The sequence below is a fragment of the Brachycentrus maculatus genome, unplaced genomic scaffold (assembly GCF_059751285.1).
Source record: "Brachycentrus maculatus isolate JH-2025_06_01 unplaced genomic scaffold, ASM5975128v1 h1tg000158l, whole genome shotgun sequence".
NCBI classification, from domain to species: domain Eukaryota; kingdom Metazoa; phylum Arthropoda; class Insecta; order Trichoptera; family Brachycentridae; genus Brachycentrus; species Brachycentrus maculatus.
The window spans coordinates 952,000-969,114 of NW_028280911.1; the positions used below are offsets into that span (position 1 = coordinate 952,000).

General features: G+C 33.5%; 2 protein-coding genes across 3 annotated transcripts; one reads left to right on the forward strand and one right to left on the reverse strand.

Moving 5' to 3' along the window:
• The first annotated feature begins 549 nt into the window (after positions 1-549).
• LOC148308533 (uncharacterized) lies at positions 550-7,339 on the forward strand. 2 transcript variants are annotated; one of them, XM_088261571.1, is made up of 7 exons: positions 550-772; positions 861-1,775; positions 1,868-2,021; positions 2,732-2,844; positions 5,342-5,465; positions 6,163-6,323; positions 6,775-7,339. In XM_088261571.1, the coding sequence occupies exons 1-5, from the start codon at positions 712-714 to the stop codon at positions 5,356-5,358; spliced, it is 1,260 nt and encodes a 419-aa protein (XP_088117697.1). In that variant the 5' UTR covers positions 550-711; the 3' UTR covers positions 5,359-5,465; positions 6,163-6,323; positions 6,775-7,339. The 2 variants fall into 2 exon arrangements, with proteins under 2 accessions (XP_088117697.1, XP_088117696.1); XM_088261570.1 differs by having other exon boundaries at positions 556-772; positions 2,732-2,993.
• Positions 7,319-16,860, reverse strand: LOC148308534 (UDP-glycosyltransferase UGT5-like). Its single transcript, XM_088261573.1, has 4 exons — positions 15,775-16,860; positions 11,125-11,347; positions 8,893-9,109; positions 7,319-7,618 (listed from the first exon to the last, which is right to left on the reverse strand). The coding sequence occupies exons 1-4, from the start codon at positions 16,609-16,611 to the stop codon at positions 7,333-7,335; spliced, it is 1,563 nt and encodes a 520-aa protein (XP_088117699.1). The 5' UTR covers positions 16,612-16,860; the 3' UTR covers positions 7,319-7,332.
• Between the last annotated feature and the right edge of the window lie 255 nt (positions 16,861-17,115).

Sequence of the window (17,115 nt, forward strand, 5' to 3'; positions counted from 1 at the left end):
GATCCTGAGGATCAGTCTGTACCGCCGCCTGTTGCTCTTGGGATGTTGACTGGTAGCTATCTCTCCGTCTTTTAGGTGGTCTGGGGGTTTATGTCCTTTGGGGTTTCTTTGAAGAGCGATACATGAAAGTCTGTTTTTCGATATTTTATTTACATGCTTATTCCAATATTTCTTTCATTTTTCGTCCCTATCTCATGATATTTTCCGTTTTACATGTGCTCCAGTTTTCAATATTTCTTACGCTGTCTTTCAACGTGTTTCCCGTTATAGATCGGAGAGTCTTTATCTACCTTGCTGGAGGTCCCGGGATCGATTCCTAGGGTGGGGTTAAATAAATATAAGTGATTCTTCATTCTAATATTTATTCAATATTACTCTGGAATGATACCTGAAGCGGAAGGCTGAACAACTTACCTTCATGTTTTCAAGATAAAACTGTGTTTATTTAATGCAGTGCCCTATGCATCTCAGAGAGTGTTGCTAAAAAATATCATTTATTGAGCGGCAATCATTAGGATTAGTGACCAATCAATATTTTTTGTATGTGGCAACACTAACGTCAGCGGCGGTTTTCTTATTTTTAAATTTGTTATAAAAAAATGTACAAATTAAAATTGAAGTTTGAATTTGATTAATTTTGATTGAAGTGATAACTATATTACCCTTTTAAACATTTGTAAATACTTTTTTTGTTGATCAAGTTCATTGAAAATGACTGTAAAATCTACCGGTATTTTATTTGATATAAACCAGTATCTTAAATTTGATTTAGGTAATTGAACATTTTAATGATATTATGATTGATATTCGATACAAATCATATCATTAATTCATACATTTTTATTTATTTAATTTTTCAGATGATGATATGATGAAAAAAATATGTTTTTCTGAAACGCTTTTAATTAGTTGTCTGCATAATAAGATTGTTCGACCAAGAGAAAACAGAAATATTCAAGAAACTATTCATGAGTCTATCATAGAATCTGAGAAATCTTTTGAAGAAGAAGAACATACTATAAAAACCTCTTCAACTTCCTCAGATGATGATTTTTATTTTTACTTCTATGATAAAAAGCTCCCTGACAAAAATCCTAAAGAAAGTGATGTATTTATGAATGTGGACGGGGTCCCTAAATTGAATCCTAATAGAACGAAAGTTAGATGTACATGTCCACCCAAAGGCCAGTGGACGTCTGTTTGTCTTTGCGGAGCTAAGAAAAGCGACGATGGTTCTGACCGATCAGAATTATCTGAACTATCCACAACTAGTGAATCATCTCTTTCATCTGATGATGTCGATGATGATAAAAAAGGAATGAAAGCCAAAAAAATATGCACGTGTTGTTCAAACATAGCTCAAGATGTATGTAAATGTGGTTCTGAACTTGAACGATTAAAACTCAAAAATCTACCCAAAGTCCAGCCAAAAACCACTCCAGTTTCAGAAACAAGCTCTACGGAAACTATTGTAGAAGAGACTGTCAAATCTAAAGGCTCTCTTCCCTTACCATCGGAGACTTGTATTTCTGTCGTAAGTGAATCTAAAGCTTCTCTTTCCCTAACGTCTGAGAGTTCCCTTTCTGTCATCACTATGTCAGAAGAGAACGTCCAACCGTCAGAACTGTCGCTGACCTCTGAATCATCTTTATCTGTAGAGACTCCATCTGAAAGTATTGAGGCTAGATCGAAAGCAAGCTCAGAGAGTGAGATAGAAGATTTTGGAGAGTGTTTAAAAACATTTTTATCACCTGATAACTGTACCACAACAGGAGGTATATAATACTTTGTTCTTTATTTTCTTTACAGTAATTTTTTTTTACCGTTGGATTATACAATTTTAATATTGACTTATTTACCTTTTTAGGGATGACAATTAGTGTTGAAAGTGTTGGAATGCATAACGACAAATTATTAATTCACATGTCTTCACAATACGCATACAATGGATATGATAATGGAAGTGATTTGATGAGCACTGTAGATTTGAACCTGCATACAATGGAGGAAAATAGATCAGAGTAAGCAATCTACCTTGCATTATTTCCTCTTTCTTTTTTATTTTATCTTTATCAACATGGTACATCAGGTTGGATGTATGCAGTGTCAGCTTCATCATTAATTATTTGAAAGTAAAATGATCAGTCCCGCTCTCCAGTTTCTTGGTCACAGGAGTGGATTAAACTCGAAACAGGATCTGAACTTCTTTGGTGGATGAATCGTACAAATCCTGTCTACTTGTTGGTATTGTTTTTGTGTAGCTTTGTTATTGAATTTCTGTTTTATGTATATTGTTTTGTAATGGACCGGGTTCTTGAAATAGAATATTTGATTTCACAATGTCATGATAGCGGATAGATTCTAACCCTTATCCGCACTCAATAGTGCATAGGGCACTGCATCGTATTAACGCAGTATTGTTTCGATCATTACTTACATGATAGCAAGGTGATTACTTCTACACTTCAGGGACCAGTCCAGGATGATATTAAATAAATATTAAAGTAAATCACCAATATTTATTTTCACATCCCCTGAGAATCGAACCCGGGACCTCCAGCATGGTAGCTAAACTAGCGGACATACAGACATTAATACATTATCCTAAATTCAAAGCATTCTGAAATTTGAGACAAAAATGCAAATCAAATATGGAAAATAGTTACCAAGATCAATTTCACATGCGGCGAAAATTTGATATTTTAATAGGCTATATAAATAATTTTTTCAGGCATACGGAAAATCCTAAAGAGTATTGTGAAAAACAATGTTATTTGGGCGTCTGTGAAGGAGGCTACTATTGCAACATAAGTCACAAAGAAGGATTACTGAAACAGTCTGAAAGTCAGTATTTGAGCTATGATGATGCTTATAACTTTGTCTTGGAAGGAGCTAATATAGTTTTGCTTCGATATTTAGCACTGAGCAAGTTTCAGGGAAAATTTAGAACCACTTTTATGGAAATGAATGGAAAGATTTCTGAGAGTATCTATGTAAGCATTTTATTATATTTCTGTATGAAATATTTTTTTACCCTTGTTTTAATAATTGCACAAATAACAATAATTATAATCAAAGAGTGAAAAGTTGAAAAGAAAAAAAATTAACATAATTTTTTTTTATTCATCTTCTTTTTATGAAGAAATATGAAATCATTATCAAATTATACGTATCATTAAATTTAATATTTTCTTTTTTTCTTTGAGATCCCTTTCCGTTCCCAGATGGTGCATAGAGCACTTTATCGGATTAAATCGGTATCATCTTGATCATTAATCAAATGAAGCAAGGTGATCTATTTTGGGTTCCAGATTTTTAAATAACTTCTTCGTCTAATCGTTATATGCACCTAGTGGTACATAGGGCACTGCATCATTTTGAAGCAGTGTTTATCTGATTGTTAATAACATGAAGGGAATGTAATCAGTCCTGCGCTTCAAGTGCTAGTCCAGGGTGGAAATTAAATAAGTATTAGAGTGATAAATCACTGATATTTATTAAGTCACCCCTGGGAATGGAACTCGGGACCTTCAGCGTTAACCTCTAAATTTTAAGCTTAATAATAAAAATGAAAATGGTATTTTCTGGCGTTTCTCATGTGTGTGATTATAATCCAGGATTCGGATCTCACATACTATTGGGTTGATGCAAAAGTTTTGACCGTTTTTTACATATAAATTTTTTAATTTTTTTTTTTAATATGTATTATTTATTTAATAAATTACATAATTTCCATCAGTTCTTATAACCTTCTCCCATCTTTCTATCAGCTTATTAATACCAGTAGTAAAAAATTCCGTGGATTTTGATGCGAAAAATGAAGTAAGGGATGTTTTTACCTGCTCTATTGTATAATTTTTTTCGTCATTTAATTTTTTTTGCAGTGATCGGAATAAATGAAAATCAGAAAGAGCAAAATCTGGAAAATACGGTGGATGCTTGATAACATTCCAATTTAACTCATTTAGCTTGTGTTGGATCATCATAGCCACATGTGGTCGCGCGTTGTCGTGATGAAACACTACCCCTTTTCTTTTTACCAATTCTGGTCTATCCTTTTGAAGGTCCATGTTCAATTTGGATAATTACTGACAATATCGTTCTGTTGTACTTGTCTGATCGTGTTCCAAGAGTTCAAAACACACAATACCCTTATCATCCCACCAAACACAAAGTTAAACTTTTTTTTTGGGTTTCGGCCTTCGAAGTTGTTAATGGGGCTTCTCCAGGTATAGCCCACTGTCTTTTTCTTGTCACGTTGTTGTACACGACTCACTTCTCATCTCCCGTCACCAAACGATGCGAAAAAGGTTCATGTTTTTGTCTCGCACTCAAATCAACGCACGTTAAAACACGATCCAATAAATTGGCAGCCGACAATTGATGAGGTATCCAAACGTCGTACTTCGAAACCATTTCCATACGCTTCAAATGTCTTAATACGGTTGTTTGGTTGGCTCCCATCATTGACACAATCTCCCTGATGATTAGACGTGGATTGGAGTCAATTATGACTTTTAACTTGTCATCATCAGACTTCAATGGCCGCCCGGTAAGTGGTTTATCAATGAGTGAAAAATCTAAGATCGGAATTTTGTAAACCATCTTCGTACCTGTCGAACTTTGATGACATCTGCTCCATACACTTCACAAATGTTTTTGGTTGCCACACTCGCGGTATTGTCTTTACGGAATTCATAAAGTAAACAATGACGTAAATGCACTTTATCGAGCGACATTTTGAAAAAATACAAGGGGTCATAACTGTACTCTGGCTAGGCCAAAACTGAATAGAAAGTAGAGGAAAAGCATCCTTTATACAATGGAATCATAAAAAAGAAGATATTTTTCATAAATTAAGAAAAAAAATTTTTTTACCTGGCATCATAAAAAACGGTCATTACTTTTGCATCAACCCAATAATATATGAGTTTCTGCTTAATAAAAAGCTTATTTACATCTCACCAATAGATGTCTCTAGTGAAGTTCTAGTGATTCATGAACAAGGTTTCAAATGGGTTCATATATATAGAACTTCCAAGAATTTGAGTAGTGTGGTTGTCAATAATGGGTAGAATTGGTGAATGTTACACGTGTGTAAAGTGATCACTTAAACCAGCCTATGACGGTCGTAAGCCCCGTAAATGCCCAGACTTCCATATTCTTCTTCATCTTTGATGAGATGTCAAAAAATAATATGAAAATAACTCCTGTAATTGGAGATAATCCAGATTTTGTGAACAAGTATTTGGACACACTCAAAATGTTGGTATATATATAATGGCATACTGATCATAACAGACTTCTTCATTTGTGTCAAAGATTTTAGTTGTATTTTCAGATAACAAAAATAGTTGAAAAGGCTATTGTTAACAACAACATAATGCCAGTTTTAAAGGTAGCTCGGATCAATACCGATGAAGAAGGATTGACATCATCAGAATGTTATGTTTTTACTTTAACGGGTGAGTTGAACTTTAGTAAATCAGTTAATAGAAAAATAATTCTCAAACCAGATGACTTGATTTCATAATTGAAGTATTCAATAAGCCAATCACAATATAACTTATAACACTATAATCTATTGTAACTCGCTTTTCAAAAGCCACAATATAGTGTTGCTTGATGTGTAATATTATATAATACATCAATTCAAACAATATAAAACTTAGATTTTTTACTATTGATAACTCAGCATAGTTGAAGAACATGTAAGACTAAGAGCATTTACAGGGTTTACAACCTATCTTTGGCTGATTTAAGTAATTACTTTACATAAATACTGTATAACTAAAAAATATTCATGAAATATTTTTGAAAAATCCATGTTTTTGGCATGTCAGTTATTTTAATTGATATTTCATATGTATATCCTGCAATCAAGTAATGAAATTTCAAAGAGTAAATATTAATTTATTTTATAAGAAATTTTGCATAGAGCCAAAGATGCTAACATGCTGTATTTGGTTGATAATGCAAGACCAAAATAGGACGCCAACATGGCGTACACGGTGGTCAAAGTTTTAATGATCAAGTTAACACTGTGTCAATCCGATGCAAGATCCTTTACACGGATAGGGGTCAAAGAAGATTTCAATCACACATTTATTTCTGATTACCTACTCCATTCAATCTTTATGAAATCTTTGTAAAATGTCTCAGGTTACATGGTCCAACATCAATGGAGCGATAACAATTTGGCTGTGCATATTAATCCTTTATTACCAGTCAATCCAATTACCAATGAAATATCAAGGCAAATTCCACTGAGAAATAATTGGCAAGAGGACATGGAAATTCTATCTAACTACTTGGATTTCAAAGTATACTGTCTCATTCACTATTTGTATTAATAAATAAATGGTTTATTATTTATTTATATTTTAATTTTGATTAAAGAATCCTGAAAATCCACCTCCGTTGTGAAGTGGTCAGCGGGCTTGGCTACCATGCTGAAGGTCCTGAGTTCGATTCCCAGGGGGGTCAAAATAAATGTGGGTGATTTTCACTCTCATATTTATTTAATATCACCCTGGACTGGTACAAGAAGCCCAGGGCTGATCACCTATCCTTTATGTGTTAATGATCAAGGTAACACTGTGTCGCTACGATGCAGTGCTCTATGCGCCATTGGGTACGGATAAGGGTTAAAAGAAAAAAAATGTGAAAGAGTTTCAATTATTATACAAGAAGTGATTACATGCTGCATATATTGAGTTTGTAACACTTTGAAGCATGCTTTTGTCTCGTTAATTTTATTTTTATATTTTACAGGACAGACGTTTGATGGAAAATGAGACGTATTTGGCGGGAAAAGTAGAACTGCAGTCTATCCTCACAGATTACTTTCAAACCATACTTTTGATGAAGCCAAGAGAAGTGTTTCCATTCACAAAAAACTTTTTTTCTAGTTTTTTGAAATCCATTCATCTTCCTCACAATAATTACTTTGACAAGCATTGTCAGCGAGTGCGATACTCGTACTTTTAATTAATATTTTCTTAAAAATGTTATAACAAAATACATATTTATATATGGTGTCCAAAATTATTTTCCTATTGAAAAAAGAGACATGATATTCTTTTACTGACAAAAAAAACATGTTTTAGATATGTATTAAATTGTTGATTTTTCTGAAGATGGGTATGACACAGTCCAAAACTTTAAGGAAGATATTTAATATGAACCAGACACCATTACCCATGGTTAAAATAATAATATTTATTAAAGGTTTTATATTTATTGAATATAATAAAATTTATTTTTGATTGCTTTTATAAAACTTAAAGATAGTAATATTGTGCATAAAAAATTGTCAAATAAATAATTTCATTAGTCATTCTTTTTACTTTCATTCTCAAGAATACTTTTGGGAAAATATGCTTTTAAAGCAAAATAAATGCACAAGACAATGGCTCCAAGTAGGATCATTAGTACAGCTATGACGAAAGCTAGGACGTCGAGGTTGTAGAGTTGGTAGGTCGTGAGGTCAAGTGCTGGAGAGCGCAGCCTCCTTCCCTTGTAGCGAGCTACATACTCCACCGTATCGGCAGCTAGCTTCAGGGGCGGAGTCCGATCATGCCACTGCGCTGATAGACTCTTGGCCGACTGCCTCATCCTGAAAGGAAAATTTGTATTGATTTGTTTTCCATTGAATTTAGCTACTAAAATATCATACTTAAAAACCCACAAAGGGTTTTCTGAAGGAAAGTGTCATTTACAATACATTAAAAATGCTGACATACTTAGAAACTTTGAAAAAGATTGTTTACTTTTATAGAAATTTGGCAATCTTTATATGAACTTTTTCATTAACATATTATTTGTTGACATCTCATCAAAGATGAAGAAGAATATGGAAGTCTGGGCATTTACGGGGCTGACAACCGTCATAGGCTGGTTAAAGTGATTTATTTATTTCATTAACGTTTATATATTACTTCTACTTTTGACCCTTATCCGCATTCAATGGTGCATAGGTCACTGCATCAAATTGATGTAATGTCAATTTGATAATTAATTATATGAAAGCAAGGAGACTAGTATTGCATTGCAGGTGCGAGTCAAGGGTAATATTAAACAAATATTAGGGTAAAAAGACTTTAATATTTATTTTGCCCCCCTGAGTTTCGATCCCGAGACCTCCAGCATGGTAGCCAAATGGTTAGCAACCACTACACTACAGAGGCAGATGAATTACACTATGTACGATTTAGTAAGTAATACCGAGTGCCCTGGTCATTATTGCTATTCCCATTCTCTTCTAAATAGCACTTCTATTATTTTCTTTACCATAATAGCAGTGATGCCCTCCACTAACGTCATCTGCATTCTGTCATGTTTGACAGAATGCATTCAATGCATTCAACATATCACTCACTCCTTTCAAGAACGTCATAAATAAAAATTTGTCAATTTTCAGTTGTGCATGTTTTCGGAATGCCCAAAAAATGTACTGTATCCCAGTGAAAGAAGCATAATTTTAACTTAATATTTACCCGCTACAGGGCAAATAGTGTTGTTTTTGCATTTTGAAGAAAAGGTATTGTTTAATATTTTTATTATATATTTCAAATATTTTTCAAATAGAGAAAAAACTTTCATATTTTACCTAAAAAGATCTGTTGCACAGTTAAAAGTTTAATAAGCGGCTTGATATTTATTTTTAATACATTGTATTATATTTTTAAACTTTAAAAACGTTCTCCTGAAAAATCAAGTTTTTTGATTTATGACAATCTTGAAATATATCAATTCTTTATCCAATTATCTGAAGTACAAGTCTGTTCATAACAATCAACAACCAAGCCAACACTGTATCGATCCACCTGGGTTTGTATAGGGCCAGAGAGAATGTATAAGTATATTTGGTTGACTTAAATAGACACTTACTCTGGTGATAAAACATTGGTTAAGGCTTTGTGTATCCTTTCTTTCGTTATATCTCTATACAGGACCCTGTCTCCCAATCCTGCCTCCACTGCTGCAGCAGAGTTAGTGCCCTGGTCTGCGAATACTGGGATGAAGAGCATCGGAACTCCAACGTGGATAGCTTCAGTTGTTCCTAGCAACCCTCCGTGGGATATAAAAGCTACTGTTTTTGGGTGATCTAATAAAAATAAGAGTAATTTATTAAACACTGGATTGTTTATTCATTTATTTTATTTATTTAAACTTCATGTACAGAAAATAAATAAGTACATTAGCGGGCTTATTGAAAAAAAACAATGTCTTCCACCCAACCAAAAACACACTAGTGATATTGATCAAAACGTTTGAAACCATATACTTGTTTGCAATCAGAGGGTAGATAGTACTTGAGCATTTAAAAAAACATAAATTACAAATTGATGATAATAAAGATTGCGAAGGAAAAAGGGAGTTAAGGGAAGGAGGTAGGGGGAAAACTAAGGGAGGAGGTTTGATAGACAGTTAGGATTCTAATGATAAAAAGTAATGTCTCAGACATTTCTTAAAAGTAATTAGAGCTTCATCGCGATTATTCACCCTACGGATGACATCAATATTATAGGTATCTCAACGAATACCCATATGCCATTCATTAAAAAAAAACTTGTATAAGTATATGCAATGCTATGATTTCATTTATGCTAGTTCATAATTTATAGATTTCGAATCATATATTTTTTACTTCGCAAATTTTTCAACGGATGGCGCCACATCGATGAAATAAGAACTAGAATGTGAAAGGAATCCACCAACATTGCATATATGCAAGTTTAAACATGTTAACAAAAATTATTGCCATATGGATGTTCAGTAATGGGCAGAATGATAAATGTTACACAAGTGTATAAAGTGAAGCCAGTCAAATGCCAGGTCGTAAGCCCTGAGATGCTCAGACTTCCATCTTCCTTCATAAACAAACAATAGATGTAACATCTTAAAATCTCACCTTTAATAACAAGAGTAATTGCAACATATAAAAAATATCTTAAAAAAATATAAATAGAGCTTTATCAAAACAAAAAAGAGAGTATGCATGACCTTGCATATGCTGAAGTGGTTTTTAAATTATTTGGATTTTTTTCCTTGGATATTTGAAAAAAAGCAATTCAAAAAAGTCGTCCATGGTTCAAACCAAAAGTTGTACGGCAAGGTGTTGGTTGACTGGTTTTGATAAGAAATTTTAATTTAATAATTGCATGCATATGGTTATTTATAGGAGTACTGGTAGGTACTTGCATTGGAACAGATTTAAATAATCAATAAAAACCATAAAATAACATAAATTACATATTGGCATATGGTCAAAAGGGGGAAAGCTAATTACTTTACAAAATTCTTAACAGTTGCCAGTTCCAACTAATATATGAATGCAATAGTTACAAAACTGCATAAGTATATAGAAATTTCGAAAATGTATGCAATATTTATGTTAGAGAATGGTGAGCGTTATAAATTGTTTAAAGTGGTCACTTGAGCAAACCAGTACCGGGGGACCAATCATGACGACGCGGACGTATTTGCTTTCGGACGTCTTTTCAGGTATGCGACGTACTAATCATCGCGCTATCTTCTTTATACAAGTACCTGACGGACACCTGTCTCTTTTTTTCCGCACAATGCTTTATGTTTTCATCCCTCTAGCGGACAAATTAAGAAAGAAAAAATAATGCGTAAACTTTGAACGAGTTTTTGAAGTAGGCGAACATCTATATAATATATTAGTAGTACATATGTGCATCACTAAACGAACCTACGCAAAAGCTTAGCGACACCTGTCGACCTTTCTTTAGGAATAACCGATTTCGACCAATTTCGAGCGCAGTAAGGATGCGTATAAGTCTTTTTTCTCAATTCGTCCGGTAGAGGGATGAAAAATATAAAACATTGTACGGAAAAAAAGAGATAGATGCCCGTCAGATATTTGTAAAAAGAAGTTAGCACGATTATTAGTACGTCATATACCTGAAAAGGTAATGCGTATAGAATCAAATGTGTCCTCGTTGTTATGATCGGTCGCCAGGTCTTGTGAATGCTCGGACTTACATATTCCTTTCGTATAAACATATGATTCGTCTTTGTTGAAACACCTAATATAATATGTGTATATCTTAATAAATATATAAAGTGCGGTACCAAAAATGATGAAATACTTACTCAATAATTCAAACTGAGGAAGCCATTTCATCAGTAGAACGTTCTTAGAAAGGTTTGGGATTAGTTCACCTTCCCATTTCCAGATGACGTCATAATCTGTTTTGGAAAATGCTTCTACGAATGCGTCTCTTTTGTACTCGGGGAGAGTAGAGGTTTTCAACATCGAACCCATGCTGAATATAATGACGCCATTTTTGGAGTTGTTCATATATTTTTCAAGATCCTGAAATGTTTAAATGCAGCGTTACAATATATGTTAATACTATACTATTGAATACGATAATTGAATAAACGTAGCGTCGAGTTGTGGTCATATTGACATACGTGGCATACTCCTAGTTGTGGCCATACTCCTAATTGGAGATAATCTAGATTTGTCAACAAGTATTTGGACACACTCAAACCGTTGTAGACAGGATGATAATTTCGTACCAACCATGAAGACCTTTATACAATTTTTAAAACATTGAATAACTTTTTGTTTTTTAGCATACACACATACTTAAAAAAAAACTCAGCACTAACTAACTAAATAACCCGCAGGGGTAGGCAGAGAGAATAGAACACCGCACCAATATGTCTTTGCAAATAATCTTCGTCTCTTCCACACTCATGTATCTCTTCAAACATACCTACCGATTGTTCCAACTTCTGACCTGACTACAGTATTTGAAATACTAGATAATGCCAAGTTTTCCTCGGTCTTCCGCTTCTATTACCAACCACATTATCAGCATTATTGTTGTTAATCCCAGAACTAAAACGGTTAATTTATTGAACGAAAAATATTGAGATAAATTCATCATATTCAGATAAATCCGTTGAAAGAATCGAGTCATTGATAAATGGGAGTGTCCAGTACCTTTTTTTACTGTACAATACCTTTTTTTACTGTACAAATGTCAATATTTCTACAATACATGAAAAAACCGGCCATGTATAATAAATTTATTTCGACTTGCATGTTAACTTAATAATATGTCAAACTAAAATTACAATCATTAGATTTTATCGAAATCTTGCATGATAAATTTTCTCAATGTCATAAAATTACTGTGCAGCGACACAAATGAAAATGAAGGTTTTTGCTGCCGGTATTCGTTTAATAGGTAGGTCATATTTCAAGAATGACAAAAAACTTGTAACTTTATAGTAGACCTACTTACAATCTTCACATTGTTGAATTGGCTCTTGGTAGAATTCTTTGATCTATTATAATTATTCGGTTATATATTTCGAAATACAGTGATGCCTCGCATTACGAACTTAATTCGTTCCAGGAGCAATTTCGTTACTTGAAACGCGTTTTTCCATAACAATACCTGTTTAAAAATTCAATTCGTTATGAAGCATACAATATGGTACTGTAACGTTGAAATGATACTCACGTTTTTATAATATTTTTTAGATCAGTTTTTCATTGTTTTTTTTTCTCTAACCCTTATTCGCGTTCAATTGTGCATAGGGCACTATATCGGATATAAATAGTGCTATATTGATTTAATACACAAAGGAAAGTTAATTATTTTCATGCCCTGTCTTGCGTCTTATGTACCAGTCCAGGATAATAATAAAAAAATGGATCGAAAAATCACATTTATTTTGACCCCTCTGGGATTGGACCCCGAGACCTCTCGCATGGTAGACAAACGCGGACTTGAGTTTACTTGCAAAAGAAAATGCAAGATGCAAGAAATAAAGCATTATATTTTTCTTTTAATCTTACTGTGCGTTTCAACTTGTTCAATGTATTTTTTACTAAAACGGTAGTCTTAGCAAGAATGTGTACTGTGATTTTTTGTATTATTGGTTTATAGTTCGTATTACCTGTAACTACAAAGCGCGTCGGATCCTATTTCCGTATTTACTGATGCGATGCTGAAATTACATCGTACGGTTGAGGTTGACAAATTGACTTAAGGTGGGGTATTCGATAACCCGCAACTTTATTTTCTTTAAACTCAGGTAACATAAATGAATTTTTTGCTAAAAACACCGGTTTTTAATGAAAAAATAAGTTTTTCTTCGATATAAATATATGATTTTGAAAAGAGTAATGCAAAGGTAGAAAGGTTTTAAAAAATATATATGTACTCTAAAAAAATATGCGCGAAGACACGTCAGCCGATAGCTTACTGAATTGTATGTTTGCGACTACCTCCTTAATGAATTATTATGTCTTACGAATATTTTAAGCATACAGAAAAAATAAGACTGGTAATACGAAATGGATTTTTTTAAATGTAGAATTTAAATCTACGTACATTGTTATATTATGCTGTTTAATTTATATTTGCAACTTTATGTAAAAAAAAATGGATAATTTATATAGCGCAGGGGAAAACGATAGTGGAAATGATTTAGCAAAGAAATTAGTTTTTAGTTTTGTTCTAAAGATCATTTCACTCTCGCTGTTTCTAAATTCTCGTGGAAGAGCATTCCACGCAATCGGTCTCGCAACAGCAAAGGCACGCTCGCCAAATTCACTGGTTGTGAGCTGGAAAGATCAGTTTACCCATACCAATTGTTATACCGACCGAAGCGTGAGATGTCTATCAATCAATTCGTCTGGAATACGCATTTTTTTTAAGATACCCTGGTATACTTAAGTTATTTATATAATTTACACATCGATTACATTGAGTGAGGAAATAATTGTAAAACAGATATATAAGAGATAGATATTGAAAAAAGAAGCAGAAAAAGAAAACCAAGAAAAAAGGTCAATAAATTTCATTGTCAAAATGTTTAAAATGTTTGACGATGAACACTCTGGCAATAGCAAACAATTAAGAAGAAAATAATATAAACCATTTTGTTACTTTTGCTACTTTTCTAATTCCGGGTTGTCTAAAACGAGACATCAAGCACACTTTCAGCTTTGTTGTAAAAAAACAGATTTAGATAGCTGTGTATTAAGTTTTTCTGTTTATACTTACGTACAAGTACATATATTTAACTTCCTATATTGTTTGGAGCTTAGCTATCGAGGCGATCAATGTTTTTTCAAAGTAAGAACTCCCAAATACTGTTTTATAACATACAATTATAATGTTTGTGCGATTGAACCCGATCAAAAATAAGTAATAAAAATATATTAAAACGAATATAGATGCATTTCAACATTGCATATATGGCCATATACGCATATATAAGTATACGTAAATTGTGTACTATATTAACTAATACAGAGATTTTGAAATATCGCTCACTCCTTTCAAGAACGTCATAAATCAAAAAACTTGATTTTTCAGGAGAACGTTTTTAAAGTTTAAAAATATAACTAACTAACTAACTAACTAACTAACCATCACGCCGCTTCCCCGCAGGGGTAGGCAGAGAGAATCGAACGCCACACCACTCTGTCTTTGCAAACATTCTTTGCCTCTTCTACATTCATGCATCTCCTCATACATACCCGACGATTATTACGACTCCTGACCCGGCCTCTTTCAAGTATTTGACATACCTGATTGTGCCAAGTTTTCCTCGGTCGTCCTAACACAATGTATTAAAAATAAATATCAAGCCACTTATTGAACTTTTTTCTGAGCAACAGATATTTTTAGGTAAAACCTGAAGGTTTTTTCTCCATTTGAAAAATATTTAGTTTATTTAAAAAAATAATTAAACAATACCTTTTCTTCAAAATGAAAAAAACAACATTTTCTGCCCTGTAGCGGGTAAATATTAAGTTTAAAATATTATTCTTTTTCTGGGGTATAGTACATTTTCTAGGCATTCTGAAAACATGCATAACTTAAAATTGACGATTTTTGATTTATGACGTTCTTGAAAGGAGTGAGCGATATGTATATTTTGGCAAGCAGTTATAATATACACATTGTAAACATCTGAGAAATAAGATATGATGAGAATGCATTTTTTATGACATAGTTATTTTAAGTGTAAACATGCATAAGGTACGCTAGTTTTCATATTTACTATTTCATTGCCAAGAAATTAATTATTCTCGAAAAAAGTGAAGTATAGAAATCTAGCGAAATTAAGGAATTACATTTAAGCTCAGCAAGTTCGAAAACTTTAAAATATTCATTTTTAAATATATGATTTTATTTTCATTTATTTATTTATCAGACGCCGGATTATTCACCCTACGGATGATATATCTATATTATAAGGTGTCTCAACTTTAAATGAAACATCCATCTTTTTTAAATTTAAACGAAATATGATGAAAATCTGAGCATCGCAGAGCACACAGTTTGGCTTTTGGCCGGCTTGCGATCACTATATACAGTACACTTGTGAATCGTTTACGATTCTGCCCATTATTAAACATCCATGTTGCATCAATTTTTGGAACTTGTATTTCATATAATATATGCAATGGTCTTAGATCTCTTTGCAGTCAGCCATATATCCAAAAAAAATGAATTTTGAATTTTACATATTAAATACCATTTTTTATTAAAATCTATTGTGATACGTTTTTCGATGCATTCCGCATTATTTTTACGGTGTTTGAAAATGATTCGGAATGCATCGAAATACGTGTGACAATAGATTTTAGAAATTGTGGTATTTACTAAGTAAAATTAAAATTTAAAATAGATAGATACTACCACAAAGTGACTGCAGAATCAATTTACGAAATTAATCTAGTTTTAAAAATGAAAACAAAAATACCGGCTCTAAGGGTAGTAATTTCTTTTTGACGTGCATCCCGTTGGCTTCCACTACGCCTGGAACAAGTGGCCTCACTCCATGGAGAGTGAAGTGAGTATTAGACAGGAGAGCACTAGTCCTTGGAGCAATTTCCCCCAACTGGGGAAGTGTACGATTAAGATTCCTCTGAACTATCTCCCGTTCGTGAGTGAACACCTTGTACTTAAACAGAGCTTTGTAAAAGTGCTCAATGAGCGTATTTTCCACCCGTTCCATGAACGACATGTGCGGTCCAAAAGAAAGGAAGATACAAGGCATGTAAGAAGGAAAATCCGGTTGTCCGTAGTAAGAATAGCTCCAGGGCATCTGTGGATGCGACTGCAATCCAATTATAGGGGCGTTTATAAAATGCGCGACTCCCATGGCGCATTCGCTGTTAAATTGCTCCAGCAAAATTACATCAAACTTCACATTGTCGTTTATAATCTCATGAATTTGTGGCAAGTTTGTCAACACCTCACACATTCGCTTCGCCAGATCCATGATCACGGACGTTTCCACCAAATGCATGAACGTATCGGTTATGAAATTGCTCGATTCGAACATTTGAAAATTGAGGGTTTCTCTGTGCAGGTTTTTAAACACTCCCATGTTTATTTGTTCCCATCCCTCGATCTCGTTCGGAGGGTCGAAATGTGAGACGATGGTCAACTGGTGTCCTCTCCTTGAGAGTTCCTCTAGGATGGGCTGGAATACGTCGTAATGACTCTTCCCGGGATGAGGGAAGAGGCCTAATATTTTTAAGGAATCTGCGCCCACCAGGAACCCTCCGAGAATTAAAAATAATAATTTACTCATTACGACCGAAATAGGGATTCACTTAAAAAAAAACTGTTACACCTTTTTTACGCGGTATTATCAGTTGTAATCGCAGAATTTATATGAAACATTCACCACTAATTGATGTTCATAAAATAAACCATTATTCGGTCACGGTTTTCATATCTTAATCAGCGGACTAATGTATTTTGAGAGCAGTAATTCGCCAACAAAATCCGAGCGCGTACTGATTGACTTGCGAATAATATGTACAGCTCAAGTGATTTGTTTCTGTCTGCCCGCTCATTATACAATATGAGGATATTCGCGATTGCGGTATTTCGTGTGCATATATTACAGCGATTTTTTCACACATCCACGTGTTTACCTGCAGTTATTTCTGAACCGACTTTTTATTGATATCTCACCAGAGACAAAAAACATTTTTTATATAAGTCCATGATCCCAGTAATAATGTTATCAACATTTTTTGTAAGCCTGTTTGTAATGTGTCTTCTTCTTATCCCATATCCGTACTCAATG